The sequence below is a fragment of the Phascolarctos cinereus genome, unplaced genomic scaffold (genome assembly GCF_003287225.1).
Source record: "Phascolarctos cinereus isolate Bilbo 61053 unplaced genomic scaffold, phaCin_HiC Scaffold_726;HRSCAF=1367, whole genome shotgun sequence".
Lineage (NCBI taxonomy): Eukaryota > Metazoa > Chordata > Mammalia > Diprotodontia > Phascolarctidae > Phascolarctos > Phascolarctos cinereus.
Genome location: NW_027556098.1, coordinates 173533586 through 173550265, shown reverse-complemented (window position 1 = coordinate 173550265; position 16680 = coordinate 173533586). Strand labels below are relative to the sequence as shown.

Below are 16680 nucleotides of genomic sequence, written 5' to 3'. Positions count from 1 at the left end.
GTAACCCTGCTCTCAGCTGCTAACTCCAGAGAAAAAGGACTCAAGGTAGAATCAACAGTCCAACTGAAAATTACCAGATGTAGTACAGCTGTTCATTCATTTTTATGTCACCTTTCTTACATCTCTCTCCTCTGCCTCACCTCTTTTTCCTTAGAAGACTAAGAAAGGTGAAAATATAAGAAAAGAAACTACACTGGACAACACATAGATGATACAGATTTGACGGTCATTTCTGTTTTACCTTTCATATGCACATTCTTTATCCTTCTCTCTTCATCATTCAACTCTTTGAGGGCACAGTAGGTAGGGTTAAAGGTTAGCAGCCTAGGGGATTTAGGTTTGCAAAATGGCTGGCACAGCTTCAGGAGGGCAGCACCCAGATTCAGGAAGAAGGCATCTGAGGCATACATCTGGAAGAAGATTTCTGGCATCTGATTGGCCCAGATCTTGGTGCGACCTGTGTTGGCATATAGGCAATTTCCAAGCCAGGACAAGATCCAATGCTTTGTGTCTGGAGAGAGCTGGAGCAAGTTCTTCAGCATCTGGTAAATCTTTTCGTGGAACTGAGCCATGAACTGTTTTAAAAATCAAAACAAAACAACACCACCAAAAAGTTCTAGTTTTACATTCCTAACATGTACAGTCAAATACTGTCGATTCATTTCCAAAAACATGCTAATCTTGCCCTTCACTCTCCACTTCATATTTCTTTTGCAACTTCTGGGCCTTCCATAACAGAGATTTCTTGGTAAGATGCTGAACGCAGAAGGCTTTACCAGCCTTGGAGAAAGTCATATTGATTAGATGGTGATGGGGGAGGCTTAAAACTCCCCTACTTACTATATCTGTTAAAGCAAATTTTTGGCTTATCTTGTGATAACCCAGCTGAAGGGATTTAAGGGCTTCACTTATAAATGAGTAATAAAGAACATTAGGGTTTGGGAGGAAGTCAATGTAGATGGCATAGCAGCAAGGGGCAAAGAGGACTGATGACTGGACCCACAGTAGCCTATTCTCAAGCACCATCCCAGTTTTATTTTTTGCTTTCCCTGAACTTCAATAGGAGTGCTATTTCTTTCAGCAGTTACTATAGAACACCAACTACTTCTGTAATGATCAACGAAAATTATTTGCTCCCTAAAAGGAGCTCAAACCACCTTATTTACAACTATTTTCAGAAGACCCTTTGTTTTCCTTAAGGCTTGGGGCCTGGTATCCAAGTGAGAAGTTCCACCTGATGGATGTTGGCCTCCTGCACTTTGATCTCCTGGGGACTGGATCGGGATGGATTCAAGAAGTAGCTGTGATTCTCCACTACCCCTGGAGTCTTTAACAAGCAGGAGATACTCAGAATTACGCCCAGTAAAGTCTTCTGGTACATCTGTCCATTGCTGGGGTCCTGGGGTTGAATGTACTCTACAAAAACCTGTAGGGAAATGGAAATGAGCTCTGCTGATCTCTTTGTACAGGAACAACTGGATTGTGGTGTCAAGACCTAAGAATCTAAAGAGGATGGGGAAACCAATTCATGTTTTTTTGTTTGTTTCTCTCAAGTTTAAAGATAATAATTACATTCAGGTAAGTCATTTTAAAATCACCTAAGAATAAGACAATACTGGATCTTTAGCACAAAAGGCCCTAGTAGGACCTTTTCAAATTTGTGGACTTACTTTCGCAATATCCTTCTGCCTTGTGAAATACAGAAGCATATCTAGATATGTGTATAGCAAGATTTGACAGAGATCCAAGTCTTTTATTCTGCTCAACAAAATGTCAAATACTGGAACCATGACTTCTTGAAATGTCCGAACTTCCTGATCCACTGTCAAGGCTTCAATGACCTCTTCAAGGAACTCGGTTACATCTTCAAAATCTAATAATGGAATAAGAAAATAGGAAGAAAAAGTGGGCCAGAGAAATGTAAGATGGCGAAATAACTCCGGCGCTTTACCCTTTTTCATATTTGTACTTACACTCTAGCACTAGTCAATCGGATATGGCTTCCTTGGAAAGAGAGGCAGCATGGTATAATGGAAAGATTGTTGGATTTGGAGTCGGGAGACCAAGACATGAATCCTGCCTCAGACATTTACTCACAGGTGATCAGGGGCAAATCATATAATGGCCAATGAAAATGCATTGATTAGGGGCAGCTAGGTGGCACAGTGGATAGAGCACCGGCCCTGAAGTCAGGGAGGACCTGAGTTCGAATCTGGCCTCAGACATATAACACTTACTAGTTGTGTGACCCTGGGCAAGTCACTTAATCCCAATCGCCTTAAAACAAAAAAAAAGAAAAAGAAAAGAAAATGCATTGATTAAAAGCTTACTAAATGCAAAGCGCTGCACTAAGGGCCAGATCTAACATGCATAGTAAGCAGCAGGCAGCGTGGTACAGTGGGAAAATCCAGAGCTCGCTTGCTTTGGAGTCAGAGGACATGGTTTTAAATCCCGCCTCTGTTAAGTCCTCCTAATAAAGCAGGCCAGCCTCATGGATTTATTCATTGTTTCTATAAGAGTGCCTCATGGATCTGTCTCTTCCTTGAGCATTAATGCTGCATTCTCAATTGCCTAGGGAACACTTCATATTGGACTCGGTCCTACAGACATCTCAAACTCAACACATCCAAGACTGAACTCATTATCGCCCCACCAAACTCTTCCAAATTTCCCTATTTCTGACAAAGGCACCATTATCTTCCAGGTTGATGACCTCGGCATTGTCCTGAACTCCTCACTCTCCTTCACCCCACCTAGATCCAATTGTCAGATTTTGCCATTTCTACAGCATTTCTCTCCACTCTCACAGCTACCACCTAAACAAACAGTTCAGGCCTTTGTCACATCTTAGAGAGACTATTACAAAAGCCTCCTAAATAGCGTCCCTGCTTCAAATGTCTCCTTACTCCAGTCCATTCTATACAGTGATCATGTGATTACCCAATGCTGATGGCTTCCTAGGGCCACCAGGATAAAACAGAAACTGCTCTTGAGCTTTTAGAGCCCTTCACGACCTGACCCTGACTTGTTTGTCCAGCTTTACCGGACACTGCTCCTCATCCTTCATTCTATGGTATGGCAAAAGCAGTCTCCTCTTTGTTCTTCGAACGTAGCGCCCCATCCCCCATCTCTGGGCCTTTACATCAGCCGCCCCCTCTTCCTTTAAGATGCAGTTCAAAGGACACCCTCTAAAGAAAGCACTTCTTCATTCCCCACACCGACTGCTAGAGTCATGCCTTCCTTTCCAGTGCCTTCCACGTATTTAATGATTTTGTATTTATTCTCTTTCTATGTATTCTGTATGTACTTTGTTTTCACCATTAGAATACAAGTGTTTTACAAGTAAGGATTGTTTCAGCTTTTGTATTTATACCTTCAGATTCTAACAAGTGCCTGGCACATAGCAGGCACTTAATACAGTTGACTGATTGGTTTTTGGGACCAATCTCTAACTGTCAGAAATTTCTTCCTCATATTGATCAAAAATCCTGTTTCCCTCTAAATGACATTCACTAGCCTTTGACCTTTGAAGCAGCATGATGTGGTATAAACTGGCTCTGGAGTCAGAGGACCTGGGTTCAAATCCCTCTTCTGACACTATTTGTGTGACCATGGATAAGTCATTTAACCTCCCTACACCTCAGTTTCCTCATCTGTGAAATGATAGGGTTGGATGATCTGGGGTCCCTTCCACCTCTAAATCTATGAATTTATTATCTGTAAATGGAGGACAATTATACTTGCACCACTTAACTCATAGGGTTGAAAGAACTTTGTAATTCTTAAAACACTACATAAATGTGTACTATCAATTGAAACATGAGGCATATAAGGAGTATTTAAACCCAAAGTTTTTTGTTTCACTTTTTTTTTTTCAACAAGTATCACTGTGCTAGGTCCACCTGACCACTGGGCTTACTGTTCCCCTAAGAGGCAAGATATTATTATTATCCATGGCCAATTTCAAATCTCCCATTTTGGTATTCTACTCCAAATCTCACTTTCCCAAAATGTCCCATGCTGTTTCTCTTTTTTCCTTCTTTCCCCTTCCTTCCCAGTCAGTGTGGCTGCCTCATCTAGGTGTTAAGATTAAGTCAATCTGACTGATTCCGGTTATAAACTGACAGCTACAGAGGGTAACTAAATATGTCTCTAGTGGAAGGGAGACAATTTGTCCATTTTTTTAAATTTTGAGTTCTTGTTTCACTTTAACCAGAGCCCAAAATGACAGGTGGACCATGAAGTGACTAATATTGTCTAGGTCTCTAATGGTTGCTAGATCTCACTTCTATACTTACGGGCCCCTCGAATTGCTTCCAACAAGAGGTCTACCAGCTGATCATAGACATTCTGGTCAACATAAATCTCTGGGGTGAGGAGGACAGTTCGGGTATTAGACACAGTTAGGTTCCTACACCTCACAGCAAAGGGCAGCAGGTTTTCTGGTACTTTGGTAATCTGAAGGGAAAGAAGAGAGTGAGATACTTTGACCTGGAATGAATCTGTATGCAATCAATGGGAAAAAAGAAAATAAGAAACAGTTACAGTCTTTGTCAAACAGAGAGTTTATAAGAAAAGCAAAACATGTAAAAAAAAATCAGCTGTAAGTAAACTATGAAAGTGTAATAAGACGTATAGAGTAGCTTGGGAGTTCAGAGCAAGGAAATGAGGAAAGGAAGAATTCATGGGAAATGGCATTTACATAAGGCTTTACAGGATAGGAAGAATTTGGACAGCTGAATCTGGCAGTAGGAGGGGAATTAGAGAAAAGAAGGGCATTTTAAGTAGAAAGAACAGTGAACAAAAGTAGAGAGGCAGAAAACCATATGCTGTGTTCAGTCAACACTTAACAGTCAAGGACCTTAGATTCCAGGCCAAAAATGTGGACTTTATCCCCTAATGGAGAAATATTGAAGTTTTTAATGTAAAGGGTGGTGACATGAACTGTGCTTTATGAAGATGACTCTAACAACAGCATGTCAGATGGACTGGAGGTGGAAATGGAAGCTCAGGGCAGGGTTATCAGTTAGAAGTCTATTACAACAATCCAAGTCAGGGATAATGAGGGCCTGGAGTATGGTAGTGGCAGTAGGAATGTATGCAAGAGGTATTTAAGAAGTAGAAAGGACAAGACAATAATTTCCTGGATATGGAAAATTAGAAGGAGGAGAAATCAGAGATGACAGAGGTTTTAAGTCTGGTTGACTGGAAGAATGGTAGTGCTATTCTCAGAAAAGGAACATGTAGATACTGGATTTCTCCTATAATTACTGTAAATGAATATTTAGTAAATTCACAGTGCAGAAGGCATGAGTGGCTTTATATACAGAAGACCTCTGAAAACTAACATTCTAAAAGGGAAACAGTATAGAAATGCTGCCATTCACAGAAGAGATATAATACATTGTAAGAAATATGGGCTCATTCCCCTACCTCCTCTTTTGCTCTTAAGAAACAAGAATAAAGGTAGCAAAGAATGTGCTTCTCCCCTGCATCTCGATCTGCAGAGAGGTTTAATGTTGTGGAGCAGGTCATGTTAATCAAGTGGTTGCTTGGATCCTGAAGCAGCAATCGGGTAAAGAGGGCCTAATGACAACAAAAAAAAGTACAAAAAGTTACAAACAATTACAGTGCCAACGCTAGAGCATAAACTTTTGCAAACTCATTGGCAGCTAATGCTAAAAAAGGAAGCATTCCCTGACTAACCCTTCTACTTGTTCAAGAGATCCCATCTCATTTCCTCCAACAGATTGTCCCCTCTATCATCCCCATTCCTTTTCATGTTATTTTCAATCTCTCCCTTCCTACTGGCTCATTTCCTACTGCCTACAAACATGTCCATGTCTCCCTCATCCTGAAAAAAACTCTCACTTGACCCTTCTATCCCTGTTCACTATTGTCTTATAGCTGTTCTACCCTTGAAAAGGCCATCTACAGTAGGTGCCTCCACTTTCTAGCCTCTCACTCTTCTTTTTTGTTCTTGTTTGTTATGTCTGACTCTCTTTGACCCCATTTGAGTTTTGTTTTTGTTTTGTTTTGTTTTGGGCAGAGATCTCAGAGTGGTTTGCCATTTCCTTCTTCAGCTCATTTTAAAGATCAGGAAACTGAGGCAAACAAGGTTAAGAGACTTGCCCAGGATCACACAGTTAGTAAGGGTCTGAGGCCAGATTTTAATTCAGGTCCTCCTAACTCCAGGCTCAGCACTCTACCCACTGCATGACCTAGCTGCCCTTACAATCTGGCTTTCAACCTTATTATTTCATCAAAATTGCTCTCTCCAAAGTTACTAATGATCTCTTAGTTGCCAAATCCAATGGCCTTTTCTCCATTCTCATTTCTTCATTCTCATTCTCCTTGACCTCTCCTTTTCTCCCTCTCTCTCTCTACTATTTCACTTGGTGATCTGATAAATACTCATGGATTTAATTATCATCTCTATATAGGCCAATGATTCTCAGATCTACCTTTTTTGCCCCAATCTCTCTGCTGACTTCCAATCTTTCATCTTCAACCACTTTTCAGACATCTTGAACTAAAATGTCCAGTAGATGTCTTAAACTCATTATGTCTAAAACAGAACTCATTATCTTTCTCACAAAACCTTCCCCACCTCCTATCTTCCCCAAGATTGTTTAGGGCAATATCATTCTCCCAGTCTCTCAACCTAAGTTATCCTGGATTTCTCATGCTCTCTCACCCTTACCCATATCTAATTTATTGCCAAGGCCTGAAGCAACATCTTTTTGAACACACCCACTTCTCTCCTCAGACACTCCCACCCTCACTGGTGCAGGTCTTTATCACCTCATGCCTGGACTATTGCAACAGCCTCCAGGTGGGTCCGCCTGCCTCAAGTCTCTCTCTACTCCAATCCACCTACCATTCTGCCACTAAAGTGATGTCCTTATAGGGCAGGTCCAATCAAGTCACTTCCTCACTCCCTGTATTTAATAAACTCCAGTGGCTTCCTATGCCTCTGGGAGCAAATACAAAATGCTCTGTTTTGGCATTCAAAGTCCTTCATAACCTAGGTCTCTCTTACCTTTCCAGCCTTCTTACATCTTATTCCCCAACACATACTCTTTGATCCAGTGACACTGGTCTCCTTTCCATTCCATAAACAGGACATACCATCTCCAGGCTCGTCATTCTCTCTGGCTGTCCCTCATGCCTGAAATGCTCTCCCTCTGCCACTCTGACTGTTGATCTCCCTGGCTTCCTTTAAGTCCCAACTAAAATTCCACCTTCTACAGGAAACCTTACCCAACCCCACTTAGTTCTAGGGTTTCCCTTCGGCTAATGATTTCTTAATTATCATGTATATAGCTTGCTTTGTCTATGTTTGTTTGTACATTGTCTCCCCCATTAATTTGTAAACTCTTTTAAGGGCAGGGGCTATCTTTTGTTTCTTTTTGTATCCCTGGAGCTTAGCACAGTGCCTAACACAAAATAGATGCTAAATAAACGTTTATTGATTGATTAGCAGTGGAACAGAACCACATTAAAAACAAACCAAACACTGCCTTTTCAATTCAAAGAATTATTCCTGCCATGGGGTATCAAGATATTTGATGTCCCGTGGGAGGCTGTCTAATTTGATCAACCATACTTGCTTTTTCTTACATCAAACTTTTGGAGAAACAGTAATTATGCTTGCTCTTAGCAGCCAGTATATGGGGTTTGCCTGTGTGATTTCTTTTTTGTTGTTGTTGGGGTGTGTGTGCGTGTGTGTGTGTGTGTGTGTGTGTGTGTGTGTGTGTTTTTAAGGCAATTGGGGTTAAGTGACTTGCCCAGGGTCACACAGCTACTGAGTGTCAAGTGTTTGGTCTGAGGTCGGATTTGAAGTCAGGTCCTCCTGACTTCAGGGCTGCTGCTCTATCCTAGCTGCCACCTACCTGCCCCCTGCCTGTGTGATTTCTGAAGTCACTACAGACTCATGGAGTTTTAAAAGCCTGACGACAAGCTGTAGGGGCTTAGAATCCAGCTTCCTTCACGATGACCTATGACTTGTTCTTGCCTAGAGAACAAGACAAAAACGATACCTGCTCAATGTTGTTCATATCAAGCCAGTCTTGCTCGTCCAAGTCTCCTGCCAGTTCCTCCAAATACACACAGCGGCTGGGGATCCCATTACCACCTTTCATGCTTGGGTCACCTGCAAATTGTTTTTTTAATCTGTTAATTAAGGATATGTCTCTATCCTACTCTGAATGCTAATCATGGCAGCATTTCTACTAATTTCTGAGTTCTCAGATGATATAACAGTGGTCCCACTAAACAGAAAGAAGTATGGGAACTGAAGATAAAAATCTTCTCACTAGTTACAACAATAACATGACATTTAGAAAGGCTTTTGTGACAGGACAGCAGTAATTTTTCTGGAGTCCCACCACAGATAGAACATGGTGGAGGAAAGAATGCTACATTTTCATTCATAAACAGTAATGCATGCATATGCCACCTTTGAAAAGAAAGTGGGAATATCTATTATGTCCACTTTTTAGATGAGTAAGAAGTGATACAACTGGGACCTAGTCCTATTGCCTGTTCACAATTTCTTTGGACAAAGGAGAGGGGAAGTTAAAGACAAGGAAGGATGCCGAACAAGTCTGTGCTGGGTAAGATGCTCCTCTGAGAAGGAACATCCAACAATGATCTCAATTAGAATAAGGCAGCTATGAAAATGGATAGAGTTGATGACTCACTGTTGTCCAGGGTGATGAGGAAAATCCTTTGGATCATGTGATTGATGTTGAGCTGCTCACATATCTCCTGCTGGGAACGGAATGATCGGCTAATCTCAGAGACAGAATAGTCACAGTCATCCAAACTTTCCGACACACTGTTATCCGAGTCATCAGGGCTAGCTGAGGGTTCATCTGCCAGAAAATTTGATCTTGTAAACATACATTTCTCTGGGGAAGAAAACAGCCCAATACCAGGAAGGTAGAAAAGAAGAAAGAGAAATGGACAATGTGGGATTTTAAATCTATCAATTAACTTCTTAAGGCAAAGCAAGTAAACTACAGAATACCAAAGCCCAACTTTGTGACTACTGTCAAGTTTGACAAAGAGAAAAGGTTGGGTTCTCCTTCCTCCCAATATAAATAGTTGTACCTCATGCTACGAAAATAGCAACATAAGCTTCCCTATAGAATCTTGGAAATAAATCAGTGTTAACTTACCAAAGTACAACTCCCTTAATTTTCTTAAAAGCATCTTAAAAAAAGCTACCTCATGCAGGTATGGTACTACACAGGAAGACCGAAAAAGTAGTGTCATTCCCTAAAAGTCACGAACTATTTTGGGCCTGTTAGTTCTTTCTTACAGAATGATGGAATCACATTCTGAAAATCCAGTGAGACCATTCAGAAGCAGGCTCTGTTTCTTCTGTAGTAGGGCTTTTAAAGAATGAGTTTCAGAGCAGGAAGCTAAAGCTTTTGGCACAGTATTAATTGCTGATGGAAAACAAGTTGGACCCGATGGCATGATAAGCCCAGGGGAACTGAAGTGGTGCTGATGCCAGCCTAGTCCCAACAGAGCACATGCCAGAACTGTTGCCACTGTTTGCTGTCTGCCCCGCTCCCAATTTCAGAGTCTAACTTTTGCTTACAGCCAGAAAGGGAATACTGTTTAGCACCATTGCTTCCATATGCACATAAACCATACAGATTTTCCTATTTACCACTGTGAGTTTGATACCAGCCAACCCACTTAGAATATTTTTTCTACTGTTTTTCATTTCTCAATTTCTCTCCTCCTCTTTAATCACTCTAATCTCTTATGAGGTAGGGAAGGAGGTGCTAGGGCATCAGAAGCATAACAGACTACGGAAGGAGCTTAAAAATCTCCCTGAAACCTTTCAATATCATCAGTACAAAAACCTTTCCTAATTTTTAAAAAAAATTTTATCTTTTATTCTGAATTTAATAAACACCAAAAAAGGAGAACATTTCAAAATACAAAGTAGAACAAAAAAGAGTACATGTGAAAACACAAATCTCTATTCTTAATTACTTTTCACTGCCACTTCATTCCCTTTTTCATGTTGTATGTTAATACTCTTTCCTCTTCTTAACCTTTACTTTCCTTCAACAAAAGAGAGCCTATAATTCAGATAAGCATCTCTCCAATCATTCCTAAAATGAAGAAATAAGGTGGAAGTGTCAGTAAGTCTCCTTCTTCAGTAATGATGAAGCACGGAAACCCTGTGATACATTCTTTTTTTGGCAGAAGCACACTATGGTATTTAGGGTATTATGGGAACATTCAAGGTGATTAAGGAACATCATCCATCCATTCTTTCTATTCTACATGTAAAAATGGCAGATGACTAGTCATCCTGTGTGGTTAGAGAGGCCATTTTCTGATGAGTGTGAGTGACTATATTCTATCATTACCAAAATCACAAGACTCCAGAGCTGGGATTGCAGTGGTCATCTAATTCAATCTCCTCACTTTACAGATGAGGAAATTGAGGTCTGTACAGATTAAGTGACTTGCCCAGGCTCACACAAGTAGTGAGTTAGAGACAGGTTTTGAATCCAGGTGCTTTGACTCCAGAGTCTTCTTTCTACTGTATCAAGCTGTCTGATTTTTTTGTTTGTTTGTTTGTTTGGTTTTTTTGGTGAGGCAATTGGGGTTAAGGGACTTGTTCAGGGTCACACAGCGAGTGGGTGTTATATGTCTGAATCCACATTTGAACTCAGGACCTCCTGACTCCAGGGCCAGTGCTCTATCTACTTCAACACTTAGCTGCCCTCCTGATTTTTTTACATTAGGGTTGGGATCAGTTTGCTTTCTTAAACGGTTTGTTCAAATAGCATTTTAACATAATAGATCCCAACATGTAGAATAAGAAGACTTCCCCCTGAGAGGTCCTCTGTGGCAGTGAACCTAGGACCAACATCTTTTGATTATTTACTAGTTTCTGGTCAAAAATCTCTTCTAGCTCTTCCCTTTACATAATATACATGGCTTGTTTCCTACACTGAAATACCCTCAGCTGATCATGTTAAAAAGAAGACAATTTAGGACATTTTTATGAGGTGTCTTTTGACAGTACTAGAAAAAGTGACAGTTTGACAACTGTCAAAGTGATAGGTTCACAACAAGCATCTGTCCCTTTGGAGCCACCTGTTAACCCTGGCTCTTTTCCTTTGTGAAAAAACTCTTATCTGTTACAAACTCTAATTCCATTTCTAATTTCGGCCCTCAGGCATACTGGATTTGGAAAGTCCCCATTCTGGGTCATCTTGTCTGCTGCTGTTGGCTCATACACTTACCAGATTGCTGCTTCAGCTGTTCCTTCTGGATCGCTGCAAAGTGCTTGGCATCAGCCAGGGAACTGAAGAGAGCAGCAAAGGGGTTACTGGAGATGTTGTTGTTATTGTCCTGGTCTGTCATTTCACTTTAAAGCAGACTCCATCCAGACCTGGGGGGAGGGGCTACAAGAAAGGGCAGGTGTCAGGAGCAGAAGGCTAGCCACACAGCAGCCACTATACTCCTACAGATTTTTTCTCCTCCTTTCTCGGTAACATATTTTGAAGGGATTCTAGAGGCAAGACTGATTAGTGTTTCAAGGTTTAAGGTATTTGGAGGCAAAATAGCTACAAATTTACCTCCTGGAGGAAGTGATTGGGCTTCACCGCAGCTAAGATGAAAGAGACTAAAATGAGATCAGGAAGATGCATTTTCCCTTCCTTTTTTTGAAAAAAGAAAGGCTAGATTAAAAGGGAAGGTCTGATTAAAGGCAAAAAAAATAAAAAAAGATGGCTTGCTAAGAACAATAGCAACAATATAGCCATTTTCTTTGAAAGAAACTATTGACTCTCCATCACTGGCCTCAGTGAGCAGCCTCTTGCTCATTTACATGAATGATGACAACAAAAACGTTTGCTCAAAATTATAGGAAGGGCAACTGGTGTGCTAGAACTAGGACTGGAGCTGGAGATAAACAACCATAATCTTAGAATGGCAATTCCCATGCAAACAGGCTAAGTTGTAGGTGCCCAATGAAAATTAAAGAACTACTATTTGTCAGTCATGCTCCTAGGCTTAACTGTTTAGTGGTTTCCTAGACCCACTAAAATATGTCCCAATGATTCTTTATTACATTTAAGAAAGATACAAATAAATAAATAAATAAATTAATAAATATCAGTCTATCACATAACCTGAAACTGACTGGTAACTTGGGAAGTGAGTTTGCATTTGACAAGATTTTGCTGATTAAAATTTCCCATCCTGGACACCACAGCCTTAACGGTCAAATGGACCTGGTGTCACAACTAGATTGACAGAGATCATTGACTATTTCCCCTCCTTTCTAAAATTTCAGCAGAACCTGAACCAAGGCCAAAGAACAGTCATATGTCCCCGAAGGAGACAGAGGTGAAAGAAATGATCGATGTGGCCTGTTTAAAAAAAGCTGATGAACCTATCCAAGGGCAAAAGTCTCAATGGGGTTAAGGGAGGTCAAGGGAGCACATGCAATAACAGTTCGTTTTTACAAAACACTCTTCAGTTTATAAAGCACTTTCCTAACAATCACTATGTGAGTTGGTGTAAATAATATATTTCCATTTTACAGGTATGAAAACTAAGGCTCAGGATTTGCCCAGGGTCATAAAGCTCTAAGTAAGCTCAGGTTTCCTCACTCCAAGTCTACTGTTTAATAGTTCTACTTTTCATTTTGTTGAGATAGGACAGATTACTCACAGAACCACATAAACAAGACTAGTGACATTTGAAGGCTTATCTTTATCTCTAGGAGTCTAATAATAAATAGTTTTACATTCAGTGACAGTTCTACCGGTTGCTTTGCTGAGCTATCTCCATGTTTTCTGCAATTAAGCAAATGGTCAATTCGGAACAGCTGTTGTTTGTCCTTTGTTTTTGAAAAGCACCAATGACATCATGGGTGGTGTCTTGACTTGGGTGTGAATTGGGTTTAAGTGAGGCTCACTCTTCTACAGTCATCGCATCCAGTGGCAGAACAAAGGTGCAGATGGCTGGGGATGGCCTGGGCTGCAGTGCCCCTTTGAGTCTTCAATGTTAGACCAGGTTCTAAGTGCTCCACAGCACCTGCTTCAGCCACCTTCATGACTGTTAGAACAAATTGTTCGCAACCTCCCATTCTCCCTTCACCTGCTCAGAACAGACATTCCCTTAACTCACGGATGGGTTGGAGGCCTGTCCATTACCCTCAACCTGGTTTAACCCATCTGCTGAGATGGTTTTAGTAGGGCGTGGCCGCTGCACATGCTACAACCTCTTAGAGCCACAGGAGAGAGTAGGGGGAAAGTGGACACCAGAGGTGAATGAGCAGTCCTGAAAAAGGCTCAGCAAGCCCTCCTATCAGAGGTGCTAGTCCTTCTGAACACCCCACACACCCCATTAGGAATAGTACAACTTCTTCTCAGCAGGGTGCTGGGCTCTATTGTATCAGGTAAGTAGAATGTTATACTTTGTTGCATACAATTTAAACACCATTGGTAGCTCATAAAGAGAGATGGGATAAATTAACATAGAAACTAAAATGAACTACACTACTACAATGAATAAGTGGTAATTAGCTGAGAGACTAGTGTACAGTGTTTCCCTCCCAACTGGCATATGTAATATGAACTAACTTTTTGAAAAATTCAAAATTACTGGACAGGCTATTCCCTTTGAGGCACAAAGGAATTTCTGGGAGTCAACAGTTTTCTCAAATATATGCCACTCAGATCTTGAAGCCTATGGGACGTGACATTTAGAAGCAAAATGAATTGAATGTCACCCAGCATAATGTAGGAGTGCTGGATTTAGAGTCCCTAGGGACCTGGGTTCAAATTCCATCTGACAATTACTAGCATAGACAAATCTCTTGACTTCTCTGAAACTGAGCTTCCTGATCTGTAAAATGGGGATAATAATACCTGTTGTTCCTACCCCTAGAAAGACCCAGAGAAAGTCCCTTAACTCCTCAGTGCTTCCTGGCACTTTTCTAAGGTTATAAGTTATAGAACAGTTACTAATCTGTACTGAAAGGAGTTTCTTCACCAAAAACTCCCCTACACCAATGAGATCAGATGTCAAGACAAAAAATAAAAGTTCGTATCATAACAGGACCTTTGTGAGGATCAAATGAAACAACATGTACAAAGTATTTTGCAAACCTTACAGTGCTACAGCAATATCAGCTATTATTAAGAACATAAGAGAGAAAACCTCTAGGCTATCAAGAATTACATGACGATTTCATACCACAGTTAACTTGGTGTTCCTGCAAAATACAGAAGAGGTAACACAATCTCAAAAATCTTAATCACCTTATATGAAATTAGCTCTATTTGGATGTCCTTATGACTTACTGATAGCCTTTTCTAGCACAAAGGCTTTACGTAATACTGAGAAGCAGCTTGCAAGTAGAAAGGTCACTGAACATAGGAAAAGAGGACCAACTCAAGGCTCAACTCCTCTACCCACTAGCCATGTTATCTTGGGTGAGTCACTCAACTTCTAGTCTTTAAAATGGGGATAGTACTAATTTTGGTATCATAATGCTCTATGGGAAAGGAGAGGACACAAACTCCTAGTACCCCAGAAAACTAAATGGGTTTTAATCTGCTTTTTTTCCCCACTAGTTCATCTTTTCCACAGACACTAAAGATTGGTAGTGCTGCTCTCCTACAACTAGAGAAGGTAAGATTGATCCTTGCACCTCAAACTACTTAACGTCCAAAATCAAGCTCATTGATTCTCTCTAAATCTGTTGCTCCTTTCGACATCACTATTTCTGCACACGGTAACATATGATTCACTAAGTCTCCCAACCTCCTTACCCTGCGGTTTTTGATAGAACTCTCATGGTTCTACTGGTCTGACCATTCCTTTGTAAACACTTACTGGATACTGTATCTCAAACTCCGCCTATCCTTCTCCCTCTCTTTTCAAATGCAATCATTTACGAAGTCTATTGATTCCAACATCTGAAACATGTTCGCTCCTCTCTATTCCAAAGCTACTCCCAGTACATTACCTCCCTACCTCCTTAGACTTCGCTGCAATAGCCTCCTTATATGTCTTTCCATTTAAAATCTCTTTCCTTTAAACCATTCCTCACACCACTGCCAGAATAAAAAAAAACACACAACACAAATCTGGTCATGTTATTCCTTGGCAAAAAACCCCCATGCTTCAGCAAGTAGCTAATACCTACCAAGTAAAATTTAATTTTTTTGCCTACATTCAGAGTCCTGAGCAATTTGGCCTTTCTTACCTTTTGAGCTTTATCTCATCCTACTGCCCCATGTACTAGAGTATACTCCAACCAACTTGTACTATCCTCACCACCACTCCCTCCTTCATTAACCCCTTTCTACCTCTCTTTCATTGCTCACATTATTCCTTTTGCCATTTAATACTCTTCCCTCACATCCTTTAAAACTCAATTCCTCCCACAGCAAGCCTTTCATATTTACCCCAAAGACAATGATCTTTCCTTGCCATCTCTAGTCCTTACAGTGAACTTTGCTTTCTAACTTTTTAGTACACTTATATAATTGTATGTATTCCAGTTATCTGTATTGGTGTCATATTCCCTTATTAAACTATAAGCTACTTAGGATCACAGGATTGTAGATCTAGAGGTGGAAAGGGAATTCAAGGTCACATAGTCCAAACCCCTTATTTTCTAGACAAGGAAATCTGGGTCTCAAGTGTTTAAGTGACTTGTCCAAGATCACAGAGGTGATAAGCGGCAGCACCAGAATTTGAACTCTGATCCCAAGCCTCCAAGTACAGCAGCCTATTCTTATAGGCTGAAGAATGGGCCTGCCTGCACTTAAGGGAGACAGTTCAGACTGCTGTACTTGGAGGCTTGGGATCACCTCTGTGATCTTGGATAACAGACACAAGCTGGGTGACCATGGGAAAGTCACTTAACCTCTGTCTGCCTCAGTTTCCTCATCTGGAAAATGGGGATAACAATAGCATCTACCTCTCAGGACAGTTGTGAAGATCAAATGAGTTAATATATATGTAAAGTGTTTTGCAAACCTTAAAGAGCTACATAAATGTTAGCTATTATTTTTATTAGTGAATAGCACTGAACTTGGAGTCAAGAAGATATATGTTTGAAGCCTACAGAGAAACTTACTAGCTCTGTGACACTGGACATGTCACATAATCTCTCTAAGCCTGTTTCCTTGTATGCAAAGTGAGGTTAACTATACCTATCTTACAAGGTAGTTGTGAGGGTGAAATGAGATAATGTATATATATAGTAGTGAACAAACCTAAAGTGCAGTGTTATCACCATTATTATCTATTTCAGTGTTTTTCCTAGAGGCACACCAAAAGAACTTAACAAATGTTTACTGTATTTGCTCAACGATTTTTAAAAAGAATACACTGAAGGAATAGAGAAAAAGTATTTCTATAAGTACAAAAATGCATAAATAAAAGACTAGGCGGAGGTTAGCTAAAGAAACAAAACTCTTATTTTTAATAAAGTTTCCAAGGAAACCTTTTTTTTCCATTTTTCTCTGCCACAGATGATATGATAAACTTAATCACCTACTATGTGCAGGCATTGTGCTAAGCACTAGGGATACAAATAAGAAAAAGAAAGACAGTTTTTGCCCTCAAGTTGTTAAATCCAAATCCTTAAGAAACTTTTGGACTCAGTTGTTT

The 16680-nt window shown here is 40.4% G+C and overlaps 1 protein-coding gene across 2 annotated transcripts in view; it reads right to left on the bottom strand.

The window, feature by feature from the left end:
• Positions 1 to 11466, bottom strand: part of UBE4A (ubiquitination factor E4A) — a 30451-nt gene extending 18985 nt beyond the window's left edge. The window contains exons 1-8 of one of the 2 annotated variants that reach the window (XM_020984778.2): positions 11286 to 11466; positions 8706 to 8915; positions 8043 to 8155; positions 5434 to 5586; positions 4299 to 4458; positions 1671 to 1873; positions 1235 to 1426; positions 242 to 575 (exon numbers count right to left, since the gene is read on the bottom strand). In XM_020984778.2, coding sequence (XP_020840437.1) covers positions 242 to 575; positions 1235 to 1426; positions 1671 to 1873; positions 4299 to 4458; positions 5434 to 5586; positions 8043 to 8155; positions 8706 to 8915; positions 11286 to 11406 — 1486 coding nt within the window. In that variant the 5' untranslated portion in view covers positions 11407 to 11466. The remainder of the gene's footprint in view (positions 1 to 241; positions 576 to 1234; positions 1427 to 1670; positions 1874 to 4298; positions 4459 to 5433; positions 5587 to 8042; positions 8156 to 8705; positions 8916 to 11285) is intronic. The other variant, XM_020984779.2, reaches the window with a different exon arrangement.
• Positions 11467 to 16680: the final 5214 nt, after the last annotated feature.